Genomic DNA, 12,863 nt, shown 5'->3' with positions numbered 1-12,863 from the left:
GACCTTTAATTTGATATATAGGTCGACCAGGTTTGGATAAGTCCTTCTATGGGAACAGACAGACAGACAGACGACACTGAAGCGATTACAATAGTCCGTCCACTATACCTTTACTATTGTAATTTAATAAAGGAAGGACGGACTAAAAATGAAAGTTTTGCTGTTTTGGTCTCTTGAAGTTTTACTTTAACTCCATAACAATATTTTGAACTCTTATCCCACACACCGCTCAGTAGGAAACATTACAACAATCTGAAATTGAAGAAAACTATAAACAACACGGGATTTTTGATAGATTAAAATTTAAAAGGTGACTTGGGTTTCTTTATTTTGTTTCTGCACAATAGAAAAATCTAGAGGCTAGTACACGAATAATAAATAATAATTGAACCTATTTTAATGTACAACAACAATAAAATATGAAATATTCTATGTGGCGTTTGAAATGGTTCAAAAGGACCATTCATATAATATGAACCGAAAGTTGGTTGATATTGGTTGAACTGTTCAACCAATATAACCAATTTATAGGCCTTATGTCAAGTTCTGTTTATAATCACACGAAACGATTCGTTTGTGTATACCAAGAAAGTTGGATTAACACGAATAAAATTGGAGAACACCAACAAAATTGGATTGACACCAATAAAATTTGGAGAACACCAATAAAATTTGAGAACACCAACAAAATTGGATAACACAAACAAATTTGGATTATCACCAATAAAATTTCATTCTTAATTCGTTTACATCTAATAAAATGTAAATAAATAAAAAACAAAATTAGTTGATTTGCATAAACAGAAATTCGACATAAACTCACAAACCTGTGTTTATAAATAGTGGTTCTATAAACTTATTTAACAAGCAGAACAGTAATGAACAATGCATGGCTCAGTAAAACTATTAATAGGAAAATGAAGTCATAGTCAATTTGATTCTCAATTAATGGCAACAAATGGGACTCGTAAATTTTCTCTTTTAATCAATTTTTTTACAGTTCTTTTTGCGGAAGGGCGTCTTTTAATACAATAAGTTACTGGGCCCAATTTTATTTGGGGTCGGTGGTAAATGGGAAGCGTTTTCTTAATTTTCACTATTTCACCCATATCAAGGAATTGGCTGGGGCTTTTAATCCCAAAATAGGACGAGTTCTTTCAGACTTGGACGAGTTCTTTCAGACTTAACCCGTCGAAGGCATATTGGTTTCAATCTAGCCCTGATAAATTAATATAAGTGGACTAAGAGCTACTTACCCAACTGTCCATCCAGGATTTCATTACTCATATTGTCTGGAAAAGAAAAGAAATGCAACACGTGAATACAGACAGTCAATGACGATAATCACAAATCCTCAATCAATGAATGAATCATTATTCACATTATAAAAGAAAAGACATTGGTAAATTGGTAATCATAAATTATTTGATGATATCACAACCCCATTACTAGAAAAAAGTCGCCATTTGGTAAGCTTAAAAGACTACTAAATAAAAATACGAATGATAGATAATATGTACAACATTTGTTGTAACATTCGTTCCCTGCTCTAATATCACATTGGTTGAACCTCTACCTTTCTTTAATTTCTATCAATCCTATCTAATTAATCACAAATCCTCAATCAATGAATGAATCATTATTCACATTATAAAAGAAAAGACATTGGTAAATTGGTAATCATAAATTATTTGATGATATCACAACCCCATTACTAGAAAAAAGTCGCCATTTGGTAAGCTTAAAAGACTACTAAATAAAAATACGAATGATAGATAATATGTACAACATTATTTGTTGTAACATTCGTTCCTTGCTCTAATATCACATTGGTTTGAACCTCTACCTTTCTTTAATTTCCATCAATCCTATCTAGTACATAATTTTTTAAAACCATTCCCAGAAATTATTCATGCTAGAAAAAAGAAGAGACCTCAAAAGCAAAGAAATAAATGCTCAAAAAAAAAGCTCTTACTAGTGCCCAAAACTCAAACTTATTTCAAGTCATCTATCTAGTACATAATTTTTTAAAACCATTCCCAGAAATTATTCATGCTAGAAAAAAGAAGAGACCTCAAAAGCAAAGAAATGAATGCTCAAAAAAAGCTCTTACTAGTGCCCAAAACTCAAACTTATTTAAAGTCACTTTAAATTTCCTTTTATTATAATTTTGTTTAAATCAACATGCCTGTGTGGTTGGGCGCTAGTAAGAAATGTCAAAAGCAAATCCTATGAGAGCAATAATAGACAGCTGTAATTAGCAGCAAAGAAAAACAAGTTTCCCAGAGATTTGGTAAGTGGTCAGCAGCCTCTTTTAAAACATGCGAAAGGTCATCATCACCTCCTAGCAAACTAGAAGATATTCACAATAATATGTGAATTCCTCTGGTAAAATTGTCTCCACTTGAATAAATTTGGTAAGGTAAACAAGTTTCCCAGAAATTTGGTAAGTGGTCAGCAGCCTCTTTTAAAACATGCGAAAGGTCATCATCACCTCCTAGCAAACTAGAAGATATTCACAATAATATGTGAATTCCTCTGGTAAAATTGTCTCCACTTGAATAAATTTGGTAAGGTAAACAAGTTTCCCAGAAATTTGGTCTTACTCGAATAAGCACTGGCAAAGAACAACGCTTGATTGCCTGGCAGTTGGAAGAAACTCCTGTAGAAGTTTTAGTTAAATTGAAAACATACCTAGGTTTCAATATTTTAATTTTAAAAATAATATGTACACACGTTAAATATGTAATTATAATATAACAGCAAAGAATATAAAAAAATAAAATTAAAAACAAAAAATATCAAAAATTAGTTTAAAAAAAGTTTGATTGACACTTTTAAAGTTTAGGGTTTTGCTTTCGTTTCTAGTTTTTTCCACTTGAAGCAAAATTCAAAATTATATGTTCCAAGGCGCTTTTTTATATTCTCCGTAAAAATCTACAACTGGAATTATCTAACCTATTCACTTGTTTAAATCAACATGCCTGTGTGGTTGGGCGCTAGTAAGAAATGTCAAAAGCAAATCCTATGAGAGCAATAATAGACAGCTGTAATAAATTAGCAGCAAAGAAAAACAAGTTTCCCAGAAATTTGGTAAGTGGTCAGCAGCCTCTTTTAAAACATGCGAAAGGTCATCATCACCTCCTAGCAAACTAGAAGATATTCACAATAATATGTGAATTCCTCTGGTAAAATTGTCTCCACTTGAATAAACGATCGAGATTTTGGCGAATGGCAAACCTATTCACTGAATGATGAAGGCTTCGGAATAGATACGCTTGCTTTTACAAAACTATGTGGAAATCAAAACCCTAAACTCATTCAGTACTCGTACCCATAGAACATTTCAGACGCTACTGATTAATGAGTTATTAAAAATATTTATTTTCTCAGTGGTCTTTCTAGGATCTCCACCTGACAATATTGAAATCAGGAAAAAGCAGGTATAAGGAGGAAAATAAGGAAAACGGAAAGCTCGGAAAAACTGTTGTCAGATGGACATCTAGGTGTTCATGAGTAAAAAAGAGAGTTCTGAAATTAGAATTTAATCTTTACCTATTCACTGAATGATGAAGGCTTCGGAATAGATACGCTTGCTTTTACAAAACTATGTGGAAATCAAAACCCTAAACTCATTCAGTGGTCGTACCCATAGAACATTTCAGACGCTACTGATTAATGAGTTATTAAAAATATTTATTTTCTCGGTGGTCTTTCTAGGATCTCCACCTGACAATATTGAAATCAGGAAAAAGCAGGAATAAGGAGGAAAATAAGGTAAACGGAAAGCTCGGAAAAACTGTTGTCAGATGGTCATCTAGGTGTTCACGAGTAAAAAAGAGAGTTCTGAAATTAGAATTTAATCTTGGCGCCACTGTAAAACGACATTGCGGATAGTATAATTATCCTTTTTATACACACTATGATAGTAAATCAATTACATGGTATACTTAAATATGAATACTTGAAATAAAAATTAAACAAAAAAATATATTTGTACCTTTTATATCTTCAACAAGTCAAGAGTTTCTTCGGGGACCCAATCATATTCTTAATTCTTACACATACCTTCTGATATTATTGTTTTGGTTGTTATTGAAATCACAATGTCCATTCAACTCAGGAGCGTTAATCTTCAAAAATTTCAGACGCTACTGATTAATGAGTTATTAAAAATATTTATTTTCTCAGTGGTCTTTCTAGGATCTCCACCTGACAATATTGAAATCGGGAAAAAGCAGGAATAAGGAGGAAAATAAGGGAAACGGAAAGCTCGGAAAAAACTGTTGTCAGATAGATATCTAGGTGTTCATGAGTAAAAAGAGAGTTCTGAAATTAGAATTCAATCTTGGCGCCACTGTAAAACGACATTGCGGATAGTATAATTATCCTTTTTATACACACTATGATAGTAAATCAATTACATGGTATACTTAAATATGAATACTTGAAATAAAAATTAAACAAAAAAAAATATATTTGTACCTTTTATATCTTCAACAAGTCAAGAGTTTCTTCGGGGACCCAATCATATTCTTACTTCTTACACATACCTTCTGATATTATTGTTTTGGTTCTTGAAATCACAATGTCCATTCAACTCAGGAGCGTTAATCTTCAAAAATTCTACTGATTGCATTATAACATTATCAGTCATAGTTCGTAATCAAGACATGGCTCTAATTATATCTTCAACAAGTCAAGAGTTTCTTCGGGGACCCAATCATATTCTTACTTCTTACACATACCTTCTGATATTATTGTTTTGGTTGTTCTTGAAATCACAATGTCCATTCAACTCAGGAGCGTTAATCTTCAAAAAATCTACTGATTGCATTATCACATTATCAGTCATAGTTCGTAATCAAGACATGGCTCTAAGCCACTACATTAATCACCACAGTAGACTGACACAAATTTCCACAATCGCGTACATCAATTAACGATACACCTAAAATTAACATCATCTCCAAAACCACGTTAACACATCAACACAAAACACACACGCTCCAAATGAACTCACATTAAAAACTGCAAGTATTGAAAACAAAGTTATATCATCCGAGCGCTAAGTAAAAACACGGACAGAAAGATGAAATTTTCCGGGGGATCAGTGAAACTATGCAATCCCTGCGCACTCATGTGGAAAGGCGAAAAGACCAACTCAATGGGCGACATAAAAAGTAAATTCAAAAAGAATAGAGCTCCTAAGATAACGTTTGATACGATAGAGCGAGAATTGGGTCAGCTAGCCAAATGTTTTGAGGAAAAACGACAGAAGCGATTAGCCAAGATAGAGGAAGAAGTGCGGGAATGTATTGTAGTGAAGAGATGTTGTATTCCGCGACCCACCAGAGACCAACTCAATGGGCGACATAAAAAGTAAATTCAAAAAGAATAGAGCTCCTAAGATAACGTTTGATACGATAGAGCGAGAATTGGGCCAGCTAGCCAAATGTTTTGAGGAAAAACGACTGAAGCGATTAGCCAAGATAGAGGAAGAAGTGCAGGAATGTATTGTAGTGAAGAGATGTTGTATTCCGCGACCCACCTCTGCTGATTTTCTGTTTGATAAATTCTTGGTAGATCTTGAAGAAGATCGTAAGTTACGTAAGAAGATTGCATTGAGAAATGGCAACTGTAATCAGGAGACGAACAAAAGGAGTAATAGCGCCGAGATAAAAGACCTATACATGTCTGACGATGATACAAAACCTGAAGCCGAGCGTTGTAGCGTTGATCCTTGGGAGGAGATATTGAAGACATTTTGTAACGAGGGAAATCAGAGAAATGGCAACTGTAATCAGAAAACGAACAAAAGGAGTACACCAAACCTAAAAAAGTATGATATTGATTGGATATATAAAAGTAATAGTCAGCCTAGAGAGAAGTCAAAGAAGCAATGCAAACGAAAAAAGCCAAGTAATCACTCGAAACCTCAAAGCAAAAAGAAATCCCTGACCTATGTGGGGAAGAATTGCAAGCCTGAAAGTAAACACAGATGTGCTTGTCAAATGAAGCGACAAAATAGTCGAAAATCTCAACCTGAAGAAAATTGTAAAGGTGATGATAAGTATAACATATATTTACAAGAAGTAGAAGAATCTCAGACCCAAAGTAATCATAAGAAACCAGAGCATAACATGATGAAGGATTGTAGTGCGGTTACATATTACTGTTTAGTATGTAAAAATGGGAAATTCAACAGAAGATCGTAAAAAGCTAACGAATCTTGTGATCTTTGAAGAAGACCCAGTCAGTAATATTGCCAAGCCAGAAATTGTTTTTGATGAAATAGTAGGAGCACAAACACTAGACGACAGTGTAAAAACGTCTACATTTTAAACCAAGATGAAAGGGCATTGGAAGAAACTCTTTTAGGTACTGAAAATAAAACAAGAGAACAAAAATAATAAAGCGCCATCGACACATATGATGCATGTTCTACAATTAATACTTAATCAGACAAAGTGTGGAATATATGTAGAGAAATATCTTGTATTAGAATTAGATGTTTCTAGGTTTTGGTAACTTTTCAACCGGGAAGTATAGTTGGGGTTTGAACCTTCCGTTGTTTGAAACGGGAACTAATATTTTTAATGATACATGGTTCGAACTTCCGAATTTCGTGCATTTTGTGTACCGTTTTTTGAGACACAGGTGAATTTTCTTCTCAAAGAGTGTGAAAATTCGAAGTACTTAGTCTAAAAGTAGTAACAGCTATGAGATCATGAAAGAAATTACTATGACTTAGAATGAGTTTGAATGGTCGATTGAATCATACACGTTTCTTGTATTTGCTCTAAAGAAGCATGAGTTCCTTTTTCTCTCGAACATAATCATGTATTAATAAGATGTTTAGGAGCAGATTTCTCAGTTTTCATTCTATATGAAAGTGTTCTTAGAGTCTGGAAATCAAAAATTCCGTTTTGGTGCATTTGAATTTGGTGTCTAAAGGTAGGTATGTTACAGTTACACCTTACCTTACACCCAGAAAAAGGGTGAGCTTGAAAGTTTTTCCAGATCATGTATGAAAATCGACTTTTGTAGGTATGTTACAGTTACACCTTACCTTACACCCAGAAAAAGGGTGAGCTTGAAAGTTTTTCCAGATCATGTATGAAAATCGACTTTCAGCGAATGTGCAGTCGATCAAAGAGGCGCTTTATTATTTCATTTTTAGAGAAAGGAAAAGTTATGTACAATAAATATAGGAAATGTGTTTGGTATAGAAGCTGCTTTTCTCAAAACAAAATTAAACATGTAATATTTTATCAGCCTTTAGAAAAGAAAAGTTAGCGATCTTCTTCGTTCATTTTCAGTTTCAACAATTTTTTTTCTTTTCTGTTTTTTATTTGGTTCGCAGTTTTCATCCAAGACGGTGGTTGGACCAACCAGAAGAATTGTTGAATCGGCTAGAATCTGGAAGAAAAGAAACAGAATTTTGATAATATTAAACTATAAAGAGGAATCAAGAGAACACAAATTATGTAGTGCCGATTAAATTGATTATATTTTTATACCGTTTGACTATATCTGTAGGACTAGCCCATCTAGAAGTGGGTTAAAATTTGTATGTACGTGAGTCAGTCAGTGAGTGAGTCAGTTTCACAAGGGTCTGTGTTAAGACCTAAGAAACAGAATTTTGATAATATTAAACTATAAAGAGGAAACAAGAGAACACAAATTATGTAGTGCCGATTAAATTGATTATATTTTTATACCGGTTCTATATCTGTAGGACTAGCCCATCTAGAAGTGGGTTAAAATTTGTAAGGTCTGTGTTAAGACCCAATTTGAACACTTTTTTGGCCACCTTGGTTATCACCACCTAGTTCGGTGTCAGTTTATGTTTTCCGAGTCCTTTGGTCGAAGGATTAATTATATTTCCTAGATGATTTTTATACAGCAGCCAACAGCCCCCCTCATAAGATTTTTAGTAATTTGGGTATGGACCCCAAAAAACGCCAGACCAAAAATATAGCCCCATTGAAACTCAAATTTCATTTTCACTCCAGCATTTTACTTACAATGTTCATTGGAACCAAATGACCTAACAGTAGACCATGGCAACCAGAATAGACAGCACCAAAGCGAATGATATCCTTAATTGACTAGCGTTGTTGGGGTTGGGTTCTGCAATGAAAACAAATTCAGATGATTTAGTAAGACATGGTTAGTAAGAATAAACCCCCCTTTAAAAACCTCAGCAGGAAATGTGTTTGGTATAGAAGCTGCTTTTCTCAAAACAAAATTAAACATGTAATATTTTATCAGCCTTTAGAAAAGAAAAGTTAGCAATTTTCTTCGTTGATTTTCAGTTTCAACAATTTTTTTTTTCTTTTCTGTTTTTTATTTGGTTTCGTTTGTTTAAATCAACATGCCTGTGTGGTTGGGCGCTAGTAAGAAATGTCAAAAGCAAATCCTATGAGAGCAATAATAGACAGCTGTAATTAGCAGCAAAGAAAAACAAGTTTCCCAGAAATTTGGTAAGTGGTCAGCAGCCTCTTTTAAAACATGCGAAAGGTCATCATCACCTCCTAGCAAACTAGAAGATATTCACAATAATGTGTGAATTCCTCTGGTAAAATTGTCTCCACTTGAATAAACGATCGAGATTTTGGCGGATGGCAGATGGGTCTTTTCCTCTCCAAAAGTTCATGTCAAGTGGAGTGAATTCACTTTTATTGTTACAATTCATTTGGTGAAAATGTACATCTCTTATTGAGGCATGCAAAGATTACAATCTGGCAACATCGACTTCAAAACTCAAAAGAGATCAAAAATTTTTAAAAGTTAAAAAAACTATTTAAAATTTAACTAAAATTAATTAATTACCTAGGTATTTAAAACTCAATTGGTAGAAACCTTTCATGAAGTAGTGAGAAATACCTGCCCTCGTCCAGTCAGACTGTCAAGCCATTCAGTGATCAATAATGTTGAAGACAGCATGGAGAATATTACCACAAGCCTCCAGCATGTTTGTCGGAAAGCAGACAACTATGAGATATCCTAGGCTTAGCAATTCAGGGTGTATTGTGAGGTTCTAACAACAAGGACCACATACAGGGTGTTACCGTGAAGTTCTAACAACAAGGACCACATACAGGGTGTTACCGTGAAGTTCTAACAGAATTTCCATCGGTTCCCACACTCATTACACAACACAAACGTGGTCATCGGCTCGTCAGCACTTCGCGTTTGAATCTGAGAAATGAGAGGGCAGTAATAAGAAGTATAGGTTTGAAACAAAGTCTGCAAGAAAGAGGAAGAAAGGAGAACGGGAGGACAGGAAGGAAGAAAGAACGGAAAAGAATAAATAGAAGAACAAATACTTTAGATAGAATTGCTAAGAAAGGCTTCTGAGCAGTGTGGACTGTGATCAACTGATCAGAGAGACTTGCTCAGCCATACAACGATAACATCGCTGGACATTGCAGTCTGGCTTTCAAGATGAGATGTTTTGTAGGAGGTTCATCTTGAGCTATATGGGAATAGAATCTAAGGAGTGTAGTAGTACTCCACCCCACCAAGAAAGTTTGACAGCTAGAATATAATGCTCAGCCATACAACGATAACATCGCTGGACATTGCAGTCTGGCTTTCAAGATGAGATGTTTTGTAGGAGGTTCATCTTGAGCTATAGATACCCAGGTATCTATGGGAATAGAATCTAAGGAGTGTGGTAGTGCTCTGCCCCGTGAACTCAAGAAAAATTGACAGCTAGAATGTACCCTGCTCATACTGCCAGAATGAGACTGAAAAGTCATACTTTTGCAGTCTAGTAAATTTCAAGAACAGTGCACAAGTTATATTCAGATTTTGAGGAACTGTTGAATGAAGGAATTGAAAAGAAAATGAATCTGGTAGATATAATGTTTTGGTAAAGTAACAAGCTGGGTCCGTCCCTCCAGGAATTTTTTAGCCCGTAGTGTATTTGATCGTGATTAAAGAAAATCAGTACCTATGTACCTACCTAATTTGTTTAATATTCAGTTTATTATTATTCTTGATTTGATTTTTCGATTTTACTTTCATGTAATGATTTAAAATCAAGACTAGAGCCCGTTCTCCCTTTATTCCCAATATAAGGTTCAAGTCACCCATCCATTTATTGGCCTTGCTCGGCGTAGCTTAACACACGTCCGGTCTTAAAATAACGACTGAAGTGTTATCTAAAACTTTCTCGCTTTAAGTTCATAGGTCGTCGCGACAAATTTCAAGATCAGACCTCATTTGTGTGAGAAAATGTGAAAAAAAAATATTGTACTATCACAAACTTAATAATAAACAAGGCAATTTTTTCTTTGAATTTTTTTTTTATTTTTCAACAATAATCTCTTTCTCATACAAACAGAATAAAAGTTGAATAAAGAACAATGTTTTATCCATTCAATCAACTTTTCAAGTTGAACTTTTATCTGACTTTAGACCACTCTTGTTTACAGATGGGTCCCGGAGGTTATTGAATGGTTCAACTTCTACGGCAAACATTAGACATTCTTCATCAGTCATTTCTCAGGAAAAAGAACCAGTGCCTGACAAATTATATTCAAGAATATGTTGTGAGCTCAGAGCTAACGACCCAGAGGTTATGAACAGTTACAGTAAATTTGCCACAGCAGCTGCTCAGCACCTGAACATTGAAATAGGAGAGTGTTACGCTCAGAAGAAAGCCCATCATGAACGGTACACTCTGCTTAGATCTGTGCATGTGGTGAAACGGTGCCGAGTCCAGTACGAAGTCAGAACATACTTCAGGTGGATGAACTTCCACAAGCTCACAGGTTCAACAGCGGATACTTTCCTGGAATATATTCAGCGTAATCTACCTGAGGGTGTTGCTTTGAAAGTCACAAAATATGAACTGCAGAAGTTACCAAGTCACTTTGTGCCTCCAACCTTGCTGGAGTCTGGCAGCCCTGAAACCTCTGTAGAAGATGCTAAGTAGATTGGAAAATCCATACTTAATGTGACCATGCTCATTGTTAGAACTTTACAGAAAGGTTTATCCAGTCTCCTGTAAAATGGTTTTTACTTTTACCAATGATTACTTACCTACCTGAGAGAATATTAGATGGGGTCCATTTCCCTAATAGTTGTCAGCCTTAGACAGAGCTTTCATATTCAATGGATTATTTTTGAGAAGTTCTAAGCTCATTGTTAGAACTTTACAGAAAGGTTTATCCAGTCTCCTGTAAAATGGTTTTTACTTTTACCAATGATTACTTACCTACCTGAGAGTATATTAGATGGGGTCCATTTCCCTAAGTAATAGTTGTCAGCCTTAGACAGACAGCTTTCATAATTATTCAATGGATTATTTTTGAGAAGTTCTAATTAATTCCATTATCATCTGTAGGTAGTTTTGGGGTCTGAGATATCAGGAGATCAATTCATAGACAATTTTTCCAGAACAGTAACTACTTACTTCAGAGGTTCTCAATGGTAGGTAGATAATAATTTTGAATGAAAGAATTGCAGCCTTACCACCTCTATATCTCTTCCAGAACAGTAACTACTTACTTCAGAGGTTCTCAATGGTAGGTAGATAATAATTTTGAATGAAAGAATTGCAGCTTTACCACCTCTATATCTCCGTAATTACCTACTTGTTATTAAGACCTCAAAATTTCAGATACCTTACCTAAATAATATGTGCCCTGAATTTCAAAAGTTTATCTTACGTTGGTCAGAAAAACCAACCAGGATAAAAACCAATATTATTCTTGTTTGAAAGTAATGCTTTCTTCTGAATAAAAGAAAACACATTTTATATCTTATCTTTAGAAATTCTATTTGTTTTCAAATCAATAGGTATTCTTTTTATTTCAGGAAACATAAGCTATGAGCCTACATAATGTAATTATGTAGGTATTTAGAAATTAGATTTAAGTACCTGGGTTATAACAGCTCTAAAGAAATGTTTAAATAAGTAGGTAGGTACCTAGGTACTTGATTGAATTCATAACAGTTAATTTGATTTTTTTTTCCTTTTGTGATTAGAGTGTGCCCCTAAAATACCCATTTTGTTGTTCCGAAACGTTCACACACTCCACAGAGAAACCCAAAAGGTTTTACAAGAAAGTCGGAATCCTCGAGAGTAATGGTGACTACGAGATCTCATTGGACCACAGGAAGCTTAAGACTCCAAATGGTGTGCTATTCAAAGTGTCCAGTGAGCCTCTAGCGTTGGCCATAGCTGCTGAATGGGATGCCCAGCATGAAACCATTCAGAGAAGTACCATGCACTTGGTAAGTCCTTGACAGTTTCCCCCCTTCTAAGTAAGTAGGTAACATTCTGGATATAACTAAATTACTAAAAGATTGTTTATTTGACTTCACAAGATAGACTAACTAAATAAGTACATTTTATCATAGTTGAAATTTTTTGCTTGTTAGGGAACGTTCCCAACACAGCAGTGTTTTCCCGGTGAACAGTGAAATATGGATTTCATCAGTTATGTGACTTGACATTTAAGCTATAAAGGAAGGTATAAAACTGAGTCACGGATGGTTTCTTGTCCTCTTTCTTTTCTTCCTTCGCTTCTTTCTTCTTGGATGAAGAATCCTTGTTGTTGGAAATTCCTGGAGGAGCTGGGAACAAAAAGATGAAGTTCATTGTACCTCTATAGCCCCTGGATAGCTTCAACTTCAAATTAAATTGATCCTAAGGGTAAGGGTAAAGATATTTTTATAGTTGCGTTAAATAAACCATTCTCATTCTTATTATTACTATTATTAATCTATGGTTGGTAGATAAGCAGATAAGTACCCTGAATGATGAGTTGGTAGATAAGGAGCCTAAATGTGTTAGTCAGGAAAAAAAAAAAAAAAAAAAAAAAAAAAAAAAAAAAAAAAAA

At 34.5% G+C, this 12,863-nt stretch overlaps 2 protein-coding genes and 1 long non-coding RNA gene across 3 annotated transcripts in view; 2 read left to right on the top strand and 1 right to left on the bottom strand.

Annotated features, from left to right (window-relative positions):
• The window catches only part of LOC103508824 (ATP synthase mitochondrial F1 complex assembly factor 2), a 23,172-nt gene that overhangs the window by 5,261 nt on the left and 5,048 nt on the right, over positions 1–12,863 (top strand). The gene's annotated exons all lie outside the window — the stretch shown is intronic.
• LOC113467248 lies at positions 2,614–3,549 on the bottom strand. The gene is made up of 2 exons (XR_003391394.1): positions 3,241–3,549; positions 2,614–2,958 (listed from the first exon to the last, which is right to left on the bottom strand). It is a non-coding gene; the product is annotated as an uncharacterized LOC113467248 (long non-coding RNA).
• On the top strand, positions 8,381–11,083 carry LOC103508828 (28S ribosomal protein S10, mitochondrial). The gene is made up of 2 exons (XM_008473406.3): positions 8,381–8,402; positions 10,449–11,083. Exons 1-2 carry the CDS (start codon positions 8,381–8,383, stop codon positions 10,949–10,951), a joined length of 525 nt encoding a protein of 174 aa, XP_008471628.1. The 3' UTR covers positions 10,952–11,083.

The sequence above is a fragment of the Diaphorina citri genome, unplaced genomic scaffold, assembly GCF_000475195.1.
Source record: "Diaphorina citri unplaced genomic scaffold, Diaci psyllid genome assembly version 1.1 scaffold437, whole genome shotgun sequence".
Taxonomy (NCBI): Eukaryota; Metazoa; Arthropoda; class Insecta; order Hemiptera; family Psyllidae; genus Diaphorina; species Diaphorina citri.
The sequence above is the reverse complement of the archived record's forward strand: the minus strand, read 5'-3'. Positions and strand labels throughout refer to the sequence as shown.

Excerpts from the sequence above, each read along its gene's own strand:
- LOC103508828 (XM_008473406.3), top strand. The coding sequence starts at position 8,381 with ATGCCTGTGTGGTTGGGCGCTA. Across the intron at positions 8,403-10,448 it reads GCCTGTGTGGTTGGGCGCTA|ATGGGTCCCGGAGGTTATTG; the intron begins GTAAGAAATGTC and ends TCTTGTTTACAG.